The sequence below is a fragment of the Sabethes cyaneus genome, chromosome 2, assembly GCF_943734655.1.
Source record: "Sabethes cyaneus chromosome 2, idSabCyanKW18_F2, whole genome shotgun sequence".
In the NCBI taxonomy this organism is placed as follows: domain Eukaryota; kingdom Metazoa; phylum Arthropoda; class Insecta; order Diptera; family Culicidae; genus Sabethes; species Sabethes cyaneus.
This window is the reverse complement of record NC_071354.1, coordinates 170,144,493-170,159,938: the sequence shown is the minus strand read 5'-3', so window position 1 is coordinate 170,159,938 and position 15,446 is coordinate 170,144,493. Positions and strand designations below refer to the sequence as shown.

At 38.2% G+C, this 15,446-nt stretch overlaps 1 protein-coding gene across 1 annotated transcript; it reads right to left on the bottom strand.

The window, feature by feature from the left end:
* Positions 1–372: 372 nt before the first annotated feature.
* Positions 373–1,511, bottom strand: LOC128738084 (protein still life, isoform SIF type 1-like). The gene is made up of 4 exons (XM_053832929.1): positions 1,470–1,511; positions 1,259–1,394; positions 566–759; positions 373–503 (listed from the first exon to the last, which is right to left on the bottom strand). The coding sequence occupies exons 2-4, from the start codon at positions 1,363–1,365 to the stop codon at positions 373–375; spliced, it is 432 nt and encodes a 143-aa protein (XP_053688904.1). The 5' UTR covers positions 1,366–1,394; positions 1,470–1,511.
* Positions 1,512–15,446: the final 13,935 nt, after the last annotated feature.

The following is a 15,446-nucleotide window of genomic DNA, read 5'->3' as shown; positions in this document are numbered from 1 at the left end:
AAATGAGCACAAAAGGAACGACGACAAAACGATGACCACAACGAACGTTTACGGGGTGTGTACATTCAAAGGATTGGGATCACAAGTGGGACACAAGAGTTTATTAGTGGTGGTTTGGTTTTCATGTACGGAGTTTAAGAAAATTAATGCTTTTTTTTTGTTATTTTATTGACTGACACGAATAATAGTGCAACATTTTATAATCGGTTGGTTTAGAGAGCTGAAAATTTTAGTGGCTGGCATAGAGTAGGACGTAGATAGGGGAATCAACACAGGGGAGAGGAAACTAATGTTCTACTCTGGAATGTTAGAAGCAATATCTAGAGGGTAAAGCCTAAGGCTTAGCAATAGTAAATTTAAAAGAAAAAACATCTAAATACTTACACAACACTCGCGGAACTGTTTGGCATCAATGGGGGAGGTAAAATTAAGACCCCAAGTATCGCTGGTCATCGGATCTTTCCAGTAAACGAAACATTCCGATGCTTGGCCAATTCGAGTTCCTATAATAAGCAGCATTAAAGATGTGTTTTCAACTCATTAAAGTGAACGACATAATCAATACCTGGTTGAATTAGTCGCACGTCAAGAATTTTATCCACTTGGCTGTTGTAAGCTGTGATGTGAAAGATGCACTCAGGTGAATCCTGGATGCAGGTGATGTTGACGGGAACCAAATCCTCGGACACTTGTTGCCATTTGACCGTACCAGCGCCGCTGGCCGAAACGTGGAATACTTCAGCCCACAACCTAAACACACTAGAATGGGTTAGGGGGGGACAAAAAGAAACGGTGGAGGTAAACGATGAAACCATGGTGCAATCGTTTGAAACCACAGCAACAACCTCAATACGATCAAGGAATCACACATTTTAGGCCTAGAAACGTTCCAAATGGAGGCTACAAATTCAGCAGGGTCGTTGTTGTTTGTGCACAAACATTAACAGTTCACTACACAAGCCAATACCAACGAGTAAAAAAGCGATTCCAAAGGAACACATGGTTTCCGTTTCCCGGTAGGTCTGCGACTGCTGTACGGTTACACAGGATATAAACCGGGAGCACACTCGAAGTTCTACCTCTCTTAAAGAAAAAACATTGACCACACTAGCGCTAAAAAACCAAAAACAATCCAATCCATTGTGGCAGTCCACAAGTTTGGGCAAAAATGTTGTCTCAGGACTGCCACTTGGGACATCAACCAAACATCGACTAAAACTAAAAACGCCCGATAAGAAAAAAAGAACAGCCACTATACCTCAGGAGATGACCGTCCCGTCTACGTGATGCTTGCCACGGCGAATCTTCATACCGATATGCTTTACGTATGAGCGGCGCACAAGAACAGCTTAATTTGTTGCCCATTGCGCAACTTGGGCATCCAGCCTGTCCTCCTGTGAGGGGTAAAAGAGGAAACGTGTTGCGTTAAAACGTTTACGGAAAACTGAGTCTTTAAAGCAGTGTTTTACCTGAGGTTCCTTGCTGTCACCACATCCCACTTACATCGGCCCGGGAAAGTGCTTGACCTCGGTTCAGCGACTGCGATCGCTGGTTGTGTCTATGGCTGTAGTGGCGGCTGCTGCCACGCTGTGTGGCCGGAAATTGCAAGAGGGGGTAGGAGAGATTGCAAGAAAGTCGATTAGTTTTCGGTTAACTTCCGCGTTCGGCTGGATAGAGATAGTTGTTCTAATGTGCCAATTGTGAGGGTTTTTTTTATTAATTTCGTTTTATATTTTATAATATGAATAAGTTCCGCGGTACGGGGGATGATTCTACAATATTTACGGCGTAATCAACGGCAGAAACAGATTGTACATTTACCCAAAAGCTACGTTATTGTCTGTAATTATTTTTTCGTATATTCTTTCAGTAATCATCCTATCAAGCTATGTGCAGATATCGAAAGAAATATGACAATAGCTTCATTTAAATCATCGAGAATTGCGCAGGACATTTACATTTTCTGCCAAATTCCTTTTGAGCGATAAATTACAGCCAATCAAACCGTTCAATTCTTCGCCAATGTTTAAAACGATTTAACGCCTCGCTAGTTGTAGGTACCAAAATTAGACAATTTCGTTCGCCTGTTGAAGTGTTCCGCAGAACAATAACCAAAGCAGGGAGGGAGAAAATCATTTCCCAGCAGCAGGCAATCGTTACGTTCACCACTTGACCTGAATCCGATTGGAAACCGAAAATAATCGGCACCATAAATGTAATCACCGTTGGTCGATTTCAAGACACACCCTATCCCCCCTAACTGGATGTGAAAGGAGGGGGAGGGGAACAATGCAGTTCTTTTTTTTTCGCTTGTTCGGTTCGGTGTTGAAGGATATGCGAGAGGCTCCTCAGGGAGTTGCCATTCAATATGGCGATTGAATCTGTTTCTACCGTTGTCGTTTGTTCCAGAATAGTTTTAAATCGGATAAAATTTAAATTTTAAATGAAACTGTGATAAAATACGGGTGAGATGCTGTAAAGAGGTAGGCATGGGAAAAGAAATAATCGGAAAGTAATGCTACTGGTGCTACTGCTATATTGCTACTAGTACTATCACTACCGGATGCTGTGAGCTATTTGGGAGAAGGCGGATTCGGTACATTAGGAAAAAGGGCAAGTGCAATGGAGGCGATGATTGGTGATGACAGCCGTTTTTGCTTCTGGTATGATAACTAAATATTCCGGTGGGAGTCCTGGTGCGTGCAAACGGTACCAGATTGGAAAGGGGTTTTGCACTAATGAGAATGAGCAATGAGATGCAGATGAAAAGAAAAACGATTTTATTGGTTTCTGTAATGGCAGTGATTATTAGTCCCAAGCTGGTTTTTAGTCAACTAGGTTTAAACGCTACCTCAATAGTTCAATCGACGCTACTCGAGCTCTCTAATCAAAGCGTTTGGATGACAGGCATGTACTACAGAGCATGTGAAAAGCATATAGAACAATATTTACATATTGATTCGGTTCTACTATTTACAAAATGTACAGTTTGCTTATCAGCGTATAAAAATTATTAAGCAATATAATTGTTAATGCTTGCATGACAGTTCTATATGGCAAGAGAAATTCTACCGCAGTAGAACTGCTATGCAAGAATAAACAATTTCTTTGATAGCTATTTTCTAGTGAACAAACAAATGTGTTGCATTTTTTAGCTGAAAATTTTAGCTGATATTGGTTTTTCCATTACCTTTGATGACCTTATTAAGAGTTTTTTGAAAAAATGATCGTTCATTGAATTGAATTCGTTGACAGAACATAATATTATGAACTATTTTTGGATTTTGTTATAAAAAGAAATTAGAGTACAGAATACAATATTGCACAGTAAGTTTAAAATAGTATGTTTTACTACCCAGGTAACCAATAAGCATTTCCAATGCAATTTACATGCAAGCTAATAAGCATTTAAGTTGCCTGAAATGCTACTTAAATGCTATTTTGGCAAAATATGCGGCTACTTTACTGTTGGCCCTCTTATAGTGCTGACAAAGCTTATTTGCAGCTAGTTACCGACAAGAAGAATTTAAGTAGAATTGTGGATGCCAATTTACAATAGTTATGCAGTCAAAAGGCTGATAAACAACAATCTGCAGTATAAAACTCCAGGAATGCGAATAAACGATTGATTTACTGCTTATACTAATGCTTATTGGTTACCTGGGTAGTGTGCTTTTGTCATTTCGTAGTCTACGTTACGATAATGTTCACCGGTTCTGTTCCTTACCCAGGAAATTCCACGAATCAAGCATATGCGTGACGTGTTTTTGACGTATTTTCAAATTATTGTCGTGAATTTTCGTTTTATTGTTCTGAATTGTCTTTTTATTGCCCCAAACAGTCATTTTTTTAAGCCGGATTGCCGTTTTATTATTCAGCATCATAAATTTATTGTCCTGAATTGTCGTTTTATTGTCCTGAATTGTCGTTTTATTGTCATGAATTGTAGTTTTATTACCCCTTATTGTCGCTCTTTTGTCCCAAATCGTCATTTTGTTGTCCCGATCTATCGTTTTATAGTTCCGAATTGTCGTTTTATTATCCTGCTTTATTACTTTATTGTCCCGATTTGTTGTTTTATTGTCCTGAATTGTCGTTTTATTATCTCGAATGGTTATTTTATTGAGCCGAATTGCCGTTTTATTGTTCAGAATTGTTCTATTATCTATTATCCTTAATTATCACTCCATTGTCCCGAATTGTCCCTTTATTGTTCAGGTTAGTAGTTTTATTGTCCCGAATTGATGTTTTGTTGTTAAACACGTTGTTTTATTGTTACAAGCTGTCATTTTATTGCCCAGAATTATAGTTTCATCGTCACGAATTGTAATTTTATTCTTTCGAATTATCGTTTTATTGTCCCGTATTGTTGCTCTTTTATCCCGAAATGTTACTTTATTGTCCCGAACTATCGTTATATTGCTCCGAGTTGTCGTTTAATTGTTTCGAATTGCCATTTTATTATCCAGAATTATCACTTTAGTATCCGGAATTGTCGCTTTATTGTCCTGAATTGTCGTTTTATTGTCCCGAATTGTCGTTTAGTTGCCCCGACTTGCCCGAATTGTCATTTTATTGTCCCGAAGTAGCATTTTATTGTTCCTAGTAATCCTTTTATTGTTCCTAAATGTTTTTTACTGTCACGAATTGTCGTTTTATTGCTTCTACCTGCTATTTTATAGTCTCGAGTTATCGTTTAATTGTTGTTTTATTGTAGACCAAACTTGTGTTTTTAGTCTTTGACCTTGAAATGCGGTTAGGCATTAATATAGGAATCCCCTTAATAACGCGATGGATGGTGCTGTACGCACATCGCGATATCTCAACGGTCCATTACCCAATAAAGTTGATTTTTGGTAGTTGACTGGGTTGTACCACATACTAACAATGCACCAAAAATCAACATTGTTGGTTAACGGACAACTAAGATATCGCCATGGCCGTACACCACCACCCACTGCGTTATTTGGGGGACTGCTGTATTAATATTTTTTGAAACGGTGGTTCTTCTACAATTGATGGAGGGTCTGTGAAAATCTGTGATTTTCAAAAATATCTGTTATCTGTGATCACAGATTCTGTGCTTCAAAATGATGAAAAAATCTGGTAGAAGAGGCGAACCAGCCGCAGGCTGAAAACCTCTCTAATATAGAATAAAAAAAATGAAAAATTCTGTGAGTTTACAGAAAATTCTGTGAAAATGGCAACTCTGCTTGCAAGTAATAAGGGCCTGCATAGTGTCGTCGTCCTGACAGTAAAAACAAGTAAAATTAAAACTGCTCGGTCGGTAGTCTCTACAGTAGACGGAGGAAGAGGCACAATTTGTGTCTAAAAATAGCCCAACCCATGTCGCTAGCTTAAGGGAGATTGTGCAGTCTCCTTTTGTCCAGCGCCTCTATGGTTCAAAGGTATAAGTACCAGCGAGCCAAATGCATTGGCGGGTGTTGTGGGTTCGAACCGGTTATAATCTCTGATTATAGCTTGGTTCGAACCATGCAACTTCCAGCATTGGACAAAAGGTAGGAGTCACAACGACAACTTGTTTAACGTAGCTACCAATAACCCTTCCCCCTCAGCTTTCCGCTCTTTCCCCTCCACTCCAAAAAAATTTTCATTACTTTCCCCTACCGTCCCTCCATCAATTGTTTTATTGTCCCAAATTATCATTTTATTCCTGAAACTTGTCGATTTGTTGTCCAAAAGTGTCGTTTAATTGTTTCGAAATGTTGTTTTATGGTTTCAAAACGTTGCTTCATTGTCCCGAATTGTCGTTTTATCTCATATTGTCCTGTCGCAGTGGTCTTTCAACCCAATGCCCTTCTGGCATACAAAAAAATCCCATATTGTCATTTTATTATCTTGAACTGTCATTTTATTACCCAGAATTATCACTTTGTTATCGTAAATTGTCGTTTTATTGTATTGAATTGTAGTGTTATTGTGTTATTGTTATTGTCTGAATTGTCATATTATTGTGCAAACTATACTGTTTTGTTCCGAATAGTCATTTTATTGTTTCAAAACATTTTTTACTGTCCCGAGTTGTAGTTTTATTGTTTCTAATTGCTGTTAATCTCGAGTTATCGCTTAACTGTCCCGAATTATTGTTTTATTTTCCAGAATTGTCATTTTATTGTTAAGATTTGCCGAATTATTGTCCTGAAGTGTGTTTTCATTTTTCCGAATTGTTATTTTGTTGTCCCAAAATGTTGCTTTATTGTCCCGAACTGTTCTATTTTCCCGAATAGTCGTTTTACCCCGAAGCGTCATTTTATTATCTTGAAATGTCGTTTTATTGTATTGAATTATCGTTTTCCTATCCCGAATGATCACTTTATTGACCTCAATTGTCGATTAATTGCTCCAAATTGCCGTTATATTACCCAGAATTATCACTTCATTGTCGTGAATTGTCGTTTTATTGTCCTGAATTGTAGTGTTATTGCCCCGAACTGTGGTTTTGTTGTCCCGAGCTTTCGTTTTGTTACCCTGAATTCTCATTTAAACCTCTCGAAATGAAATTTTATTAATCCGAACTGTGGTTTTATTGTCCCGTCTCATCACTTGTCATTGACTGAATTGTCTTTCTATTGTCGTTATTATTTCGAGAAGTCCTTTTATTTATATTCCAAAATGTTTTTTACTGTACTGTTGTCGTTTCACTGCTCCTAATTGCTATATTATTGTCTCGAGTTATCGTTTAACTGTCCCGAATTATTGTTTTGTTGTGCAGAATTATTATTTTATTGTTAAGACTTGCCGATTTATTGTCCTAAATTGTCGTTTTGTATTTTCGAATTGTCGCTTGAATGTCCAAAATTATCGTTTTATTTTTTCGAACAGTCGTTTTGTTGTCCTGATTTATCGTTTTATCCTCCAGAATCGTCATTTTATTGTCAAGAATTGTTGTTTCATTGTTCCCAATTGCCGTTTTGTTGTTCCACAATGTTGTTTCATTGTCTAGCGCTGTTATTTTATTGTACGCTTTGTCGTTCTTTTGCCCCAGATTCTTTTTAACCCAGAGGGTCATTCACCACTGTACGGTAAAAGTTATTTATAATTTCTTGTAAGAACTGTAAATGTTGTGTCTTGTTTTTTCCGAAGCCGTTTTGTTGTCTCAAAATGTTCCTATATTGTTGAAAGTTACCGTTTCATCCTCTCGAATTGTAATTTAATTTTTCCTGATTGTCGTTTTAATGTTCCGAATAATCGTTTCATTGTTACGATTAGTCTGTCCCGAATTGTCACTTCATTGTTTCGAATTGCAATTTTATTACCTCGAGCTATCGTTGAAATATCCCGAAACATTCTATTGTTCTAAATTGACACCTAATTGGTCCAAATCATCGTTTCATTATTCTAAAATGACGTTTTGTTGTCCAAAATGTTATTTAATTATCCGTTGTCCTTTCATCCTTCAGTATTGAATTTTTATTGTTCCAATAGGGTCTTTTACTGTCCCATATTGTCGTTTCATGGTTCCGAATTGTAATTTTAGTGTCTCTACACGGTGTTCAAAATACCGTTATTGAAAAATAAAATAGGTCATTTAAACTGAAAATGCCAGTTGGTTTGAATTGCCATTCTGCACCTCTGAGCCGATTTTTAAAAAAATCGATCGACAAATTTTCAAGTTACGCCCTTTTGAGGTTTTAAAGGGCATATAAAGTAAATAAAAATCTTTAATTACGCTTCCAAAATGATCGTAAATTACAGCTGGTATTGATTTTTTAGGCAACATATGCCGGTTGGCGACCATTTTAGGAGTTTTACGCTGTATTGGGACTAACCGGAAGTGTTTCGGATTAAGTCATATCGCTGGAAATGGCCACGGCCAGTAGCGAACATGAACAAATACTTGTCATGCGACACCTCAAATTACGCCAGAATTTAAAAACTAGATCAATCAAAGTCAGATCAACTACCTAGTGTCACGTTGGTTATATCTGGACAAGTTCCGAGGACTTCCGGGAACACCCAGTTAAGTGACCAGTTTCGTCCATGAACAGAAACTTATGATGCGACACCTTAAATCACACTAGAATTTAATAACTAGTTCAATGGAAACCAAATCTTCTATCTAGGGCCAAGTTTGGTCATATCTGGACATGTTTGAGGGACTCCGGAAAACACTAGGAAATGACCAGTTTCGAACATGAACAAAAACTCATCATATGATACCATAAATCACACTAAAATTTTTAAAATGGATCCAAGTAAGCCAAATTGAGTACCAAGAACCGTAATGGCCAATTCCAAACATATTTTATTTTTTAAAGTACCGCATTGTGTTACTGACTTCCCTAAGGGTGCCTGGAGACCCCAAACATGTTCACATATGACCAAACCTGACTCTAGATAGCAGATTTGGCTTCCATTAATCTAGTTTTTGAATTCTAATGTGATTTAAGGTGTCGCACGATAAGTTTTTGTTCATGAACGAAACTGGCCACTTGTCAGGGTGTTCCCGGTAGACCCCGGAACTTGTGCAGATATAACCAACGTGGCGCTAGGTAGTTGATCTGACTTTTATTGATCTAGTTTTTAAATTCTGGCGTAATTTGAGGTGTCGCATGACATGTATTTGGTTTATGTTCAATACTGGCCATTTCCAGCGATAACTTAATCCGAAACACTTCCGGTTAATCCCAATACAGCGTATAACTTCTAAAATGGTTGCCTAAAAATCAATACCAGCTGTGATTTACGTTCATTTTGGAAGTGTCTTTGAAGATTTTTATTTACTTTATATGAGCATTCTGCCCTTTAAAACTTCAAAAGGGCGTAGCTGAAAAATTCATCGATCGATTTTTTAAAAAATCGGCTCATAGGTGTAGGATGGCAATTCAAACTAACTGGCATTTTCCGTTTAAATGGCCTATTTTATTTTTTAATAACGGTATTTTGAACACCGTGGAGGTTACCGTTTTGTTGTCCCGAATTGTAGTTTTATTATCCATTTATTTATTTATTTTCATTTTATTGTTCCTAATTTCCGTTTTATTTAATCAAATTGTCGTATTGTTGTCCCTAATTGCGGTTTTGTTGACCCAAATTGGCGTTTTGTTGTTTTACGTTACCAAATTGTCATTTTATTCTCTCTAATTGGCGTTTTATTGTTCCGAATAATCGTTTAATTGTTCTGAATTGTCGTTATACAACTGCGGAGTGTTGTTTTATTGTCCCGAATTGCCTTATTTTACCTGAATACGTGATTTCAATGTATGCCGGGTCATACTCCGATACTGTGTAACGTTTTAAAGAACTCATTGAATAGGACCAAATTTACTGAGCGAAAAATTACTAAATTTACTGAGCTAAAGGTGACATTGATGTGTCGGCAGTGCTGAAGGGATGGTTGTTCATAAATGTTTATTTTCTAATATTTATTTTATCTGTTATCTTATTTCATATACTGTTCTAGGCTGATATTCCACTTCCCAAGCAGCTATGTGAGTTTTATTATACTCTTATGGTTGTCTTCAAGACCAATTTTGGTCTTAAATGCCATCATAAGAGTGTAATAAAACCCAAATTGTTACTTGGGTTTGTTGTTTGATCTTATACGATGCAAGGGCTTTGCAGAGCCATAATGCTCTTTGGGATGTGCTGAATAAATAAAAATGGTTGCAAGTTATTAAAAGTTTTCGTGAAATAGAGAAACGCTACTCTCGATGATTTACAAGAACTGCAGTGCAAAAACCGGTATAATTTATGTATGAACGCAACGCGTAATGATTTGTTAAAAACAATGTTCTGTCACAATGAGCGGAGTCTTTGTCTGTTCGTATATTGACAGCTATTTCTCTTTTTGCGATGCATGCAAGTTATGCATGATACAAGTTTTTGACAACTTCTTTTGTTTCGAAATTTAAAATTACCTAGTTTGCTTTTATTAAATTTTAAAAATTAATGTGTAGTTTTCAATTTTAAAAAGATTTACAATGACGAGTAACAAAAAAGCAAATATCAGTACACCAAGATTAATAAATTGATCATGCCGTTTGATTAGAAAGAAGTGACAGCTTTTTACATTATTTCAGCTGTATTAATTCGTATTAGAGTCAATTAATTATTAGGTGCAATTTTGGGAATTTGAATTTATCAATTTTATTTACATTCACCAAAAAACGAATACAGAAAAACGATTTTACATGAATTCAATAGACAGAACGATTCGTCAGAATTGGATTTTAACATAATTTAACATCCTAAATTAATTACAATATACTTCATGGTAACAAGCGAATTGAAGGTCATCAAAGGTAACAAGTAACTGTTGGTGTTCAGTGTATTACGGCCATGTCTGTTCGGTACAGGCAGAGTGACAAAAGCTCTCCAAATAGCAAAAAAAAAAATTAAACCCGCATCCTAGCTCCGATGACGGATGAGTAGGTCACTGCACAAAGTGATACACTTTTTTTTTAGTTTTTCCGCACCGTTCGGAACTTATGTTTTCGTTTAGTGTGACTTGTTGCACGGGTTTTATTGTTAGAATCAGCGCACACACAGACAGAGCTGCAGAGAGTTTGAGTTAGTGAGCAAGAAGGAAACAAATTTTCGGTAGGCGGGGGGGTTTTTCGAAATGAAAACTTTTCGTTGCAGCAAAGGAGACGCGGCGTGAACGAGAAGAGTGATCCTCTGTTTCGTCGCTGTCTTGCTATCTTTGACTTTGAATACGGGAAAGAAGGTGGGGTGCGGAACAGGTATGTGTGGGTGGTTGGTGCTCGATTTTTGCATCGCATTGCTGGTGGCTGGTTCTGATTACTGTGTGTTTTATAGTCAGGTGAAAATAGAAGGAATTCATCTAGGTCCAGATTGTAAACATACCTCGAAGTGGCCCCAGCCATCGGCGTTCATTTTGGCAGCTTCTACGCTACCTTTAGCTCCCATTTTCAGGCGGTTATGCTCTTTGTGGGAATTTACTTGATTTCAAATCCTTTTTGGAACGTTAATATCAACGCGGTTCGTTCAGGTTTTATTTTCACAATAGACAGAGAGATGATAAAAGAATGGTCAAACAAAAATCACTCACTTCGTTACGTTTTTCTGTTTTTCACTATTTAGCGGTTTCAAGCTTGTTTGCTACGATTTGATTCATTAAGTTGCTGACGATGAACTCTTCCTGCTTCTGTTTTCCTTCAGATTAACGCTTGGCATTAAAAAAAAATTATGCACCAAACACACCCATCTCTCACTTTCTGCAAAGGAACAGGAAAATGCGTAATCGAATTCGATGATTTTATTTCAATTGTACACTTCTTAAGAATATTTGAAGATATAGTCTTCTCATTGATGGATGTAGTTTTCTATTATTTCCAATAATGTGAACAACACACTTTATTTATCAAAAAAGATAATTTGTTTCTGCTCTGGTTGCGTGTATATTGACAAAAATTTCACATTTGCTTTAATTCAGTATCAATCATTTTAACCTTAGAATCAGAATAGATTCAATTGAAACCATAAATGTTCAATAGTCACTGCAAATTGGATGAGAATTTTCTGTTCAAATACGTAATTCAACTTAAACTTTAAAAGTTATTAGCACTGAATCGAAACACTCTTCTTCGTCGTAATGCATCGCTCCGATCGATAGTACAATGTAGGTTCCATTCATACAAGGATCTCACTTCTCATTCACCTAACTCACCGTATCACACTCACCCGCGCACGATGACAGCTTTGAATCGGTTTTATCTTAATTTTTTTCCTAAAATTTTAATCGATTTCAAACTTGATCATCGCCTTTCTATCGTTCAATCATTTACATGCGAACGGACACATTCACAAAAACATGCACCGATAGACACAGGATGGGCGATTTTATCTTCGGTACACCTCGACGCCCACATCCCAGCACCACCCATTCTCTTGCAGTTATCGTTCTCGAACTGTCCTGCCTGGGCTGTGAGAAGCTGTACACAGTGAGCATTCATACAACAACCCGCAGCTGTGTGTGGCCCACTTCAGTCCTGACAGCCTAACCACCAAGGCGGAGAACCATGGCTAATCCGTGATATCCTTAGTTGGCGACAAAGGCTCTGCACCCACTATATTGCTTCTTCTTTTATTATGCTTCGTCATGTCTTTCTAACGGGAATCAACTTCGATGAGCATTCCTAACCACAGCGTACTTTAAACACATTTTTCTTCAATCACTGCAGTTTTAAATTTAGCTTTGAAAACACCCCTTTCACGGAAAATTTGCTTTTTTCTTGTTTCAATCAACCGTCAGCTTCATGTTTCGATTAGTCAGTAGTATTTTGCTGCCATTGGGTCCTTTTTCGATTTACGTTGAACGTTTTTTCGTGAATAAGAAAATAATGTCACACTTTGTTGAAAGTTCGACCCGTGCCTGGGCAGGAAACAGGCTAGAACACTGCTCTATTCTAGTCATTCACAAAACATTTCTGGAAATCTACACATCGGACAAACCTTCGACGCAGTCGTTTCAACTTATTCCACCAAATTCACGACCGAAACTTTTTTCTAACGTTTAAAAATTCCACAATCGAGAACGAAAAATTAATCCGCTGCCTTATCGAGATGAAGAGGAAAAGCTAGTACCGATTGGCGAAAAAGTGGTCCAATTTGGGATGCTGTGAGTTTTCCTGTGCCACCACTACACGGAAACCAAGCAACGTAGTAGCACACTCTCACTCATACAACCGCGCATGCAGACAACGGGCAAGAAGCAGCAAAAGACGATAACCGTAACGAGCTTCCCAGGGGGTGGGTGGGTTGAAGAAGCAGGTTGGTTAGTAGGTTGGCTGACTGGCTGGCTGGATGGCTGGTTGGTTGGTTAGTTGGTTGGACGGTTGGCTGACTGAATACAAACACGTTCTCGCTTTTCCTAGTGGCGAAACCTGCAGGAGGCTGTCGTAAACGGAAGAAGCCTGCGGAAAGGAGTTTCTCCCGTGCCGTGCGAATCCTTACACACAGCATCCATTCACCCCGGAGTGGTGAAACACAGTGGGATAGATGCGTACCGTGTCTGGGAGAGGATTGTAAATTTTACGACTCGAACTAGTAATCTACTGATATGAATTATGAGCTACTTCAATACAACGGAATGGAATTGACACTCTCGTGATATTTTTTGTTGATGAATATTTAGTACATTTATCGATTAATTTTGGAAAGGACCACGCAATATGAAACACCGATAAATGGCCAGAGTTAAAAGAATAACGTGCTATATAAGTAACTAATTAAATAACAGTAGGGTAAAGGATCCAGAGCTAGCTTTCGCATCACTGCTAATTCGATGTTTTCGAACGGGTTATAGAAGCTGGATCCAAAGAGAATAACAATATAGGGTACGGGAGGGTATTTCCAGCGCATTAAGCGGTAGCCTGAACAATATTCAGGAATTACGTTGAAACTATATTTTTTCGAGACACGATGTTTATACCAGTTTATAGAATATTATTTACTGATATTATTTTACCGGCGTGTATTTTGGTCTTAATGAAACGCTTCTGAATTTGGGTTAGAGTGGCGAGAAATAATGAAGTCGCAGCGGCTTAATTGGGCCCATTTTCTATAGTGGTGTCTGTGTTTTTTAAATCCGACCAGCCGAAATATTTTTTCATAACAATATCTTCTTGCGTTTTGGTATCAACTATCTAGTTAGTAAACCTTCTTTGGGCCCATTACAAATAGACCAAGTTAAGTTATAATTTGATCAAGCTTACAATAATATTGTCATCAAACAAGTATTCTGTACTACTTTACAAGAAAAATATAACAAAGCGTGTTATAAATAGCAGAACGAGATAGAATCTTTGTCAAATATTTCGCTGTCATAAATTCTTCTATTACATTTATAATGCAACGAGCTTTGACAGAAATATCAAGTGGAGCTATAATTCTGTAATATTTTTGTTAGAATCATCTGATCGTATTACTGACGTAGAAATCTGTCAATATGTTAAGAAAAATTCAGCATATTACAAATTACTACATATTACATTATGTATATTTTTATTTGAGGGTTATTATTTAATAATTGTACAAAAATTCAGCAATTCGAATGCAAAATTGTTTTAAATATAGTAAGCAAAAGTAAAATTGTTTTACTGATATAGTAAGATCGGAGATAGTAGATTTAAAAAAGGCTTGCCTTACGCTATCGGACAATAAATGAATTGAATTGAAATTTTGACCTGTGTCAACAGCATAAAAGTCCCTTACGGGTACGAAACAAGGATAGTAATCGACGGCAATTTGCACTAGCCGTTTTTGTGTGCTTGGAACCATCTTTGGCGGATACATAAGGACAATGTTACGAGCAGGCTCGACCAGGTTGAAACCGACTTGTGGATGCCGTGACGCCAAATGCATTGGCGACTAGTAGCCCAGGACCACTCTATGCTCTATGTTGCTAGAGTAGGAGGAGGATGATGATGACGGTGTATGGAGGAGAAGGATGATCCACAAGCTGGAGGAAATGTAAGACGAATCCAGCATTCAGAAAGTCACTAAGGCTGGATGGGTACACGTTGTAAGAATGCCTGACAACAAATCCGCAAAAATGGTGTTCATGCGCAGTAAGCTAAGCGGTTAGACCAAATAGCACAAGACATAGGAAATGCGAGACGCGTGTATAAGCGAGGACGTAAGATGAAAAAGGTCAGGCGGGTTTCATGGGTTTCATCAAATTTTTACTATCCGACAGATCTTGCAGAAATGTCGGGAGTACAACGTGCCCACGCATCACATCTTTATTGATTTCAAAGCAGCACACGATACAGTCGATCGAGACAGATGGCAGATAATGCATGAACACGGTTTTCCGGACAAACTGACGCGACTGATCAGAGCTACATTGGATCGAGTGATGTGTTTCGTACGCATCTCTGGGACACTCTCGAGTCCCTTCGAGACGCGACGAGGGTTGAGACAAGGTGACGGTCTATCCTGCATGCTGTTCAACATCGCTCTTGAGGGGGTGATCCGACGAGCGGGCATTGAAACGAGAGGCACGATTTTTACCAAGAGTAGCCAACTTCTAGGCTTTGCAGATGACTTCGATATCATTGCCAGGAACTTTGCGACGGCGGAGGCAATCTACGCCAGACTGAAAGCGGAGTCTAGGAGAATTGGGCTAAAAATAAATGCGTCGTAGACCAAATACATGAAAGGAAGAGGCTCAAAGGAAACAAACACGCGTCTCCCACGGACGGTAACCGTTGACGGCGACGAACTAGAAGTGGTAGAGGAGTTCGTGTATTTGGGATCGCTGGTGACCGCAGACAACAACACTAGTAAGGAGATCCAGCGGCGCATCCAAACGGGAAATCGGAGCTATTTTGCCCTTCGTAAAACACTACGATAAGGAAGCGTGCACCGCCGCACGAAGCTAACAATGTACAAAATCCTTATTAGACCGGTAGTTCTTTATGGACTTGAAGCCGTGACGCTGCTCACGGAGGACATAC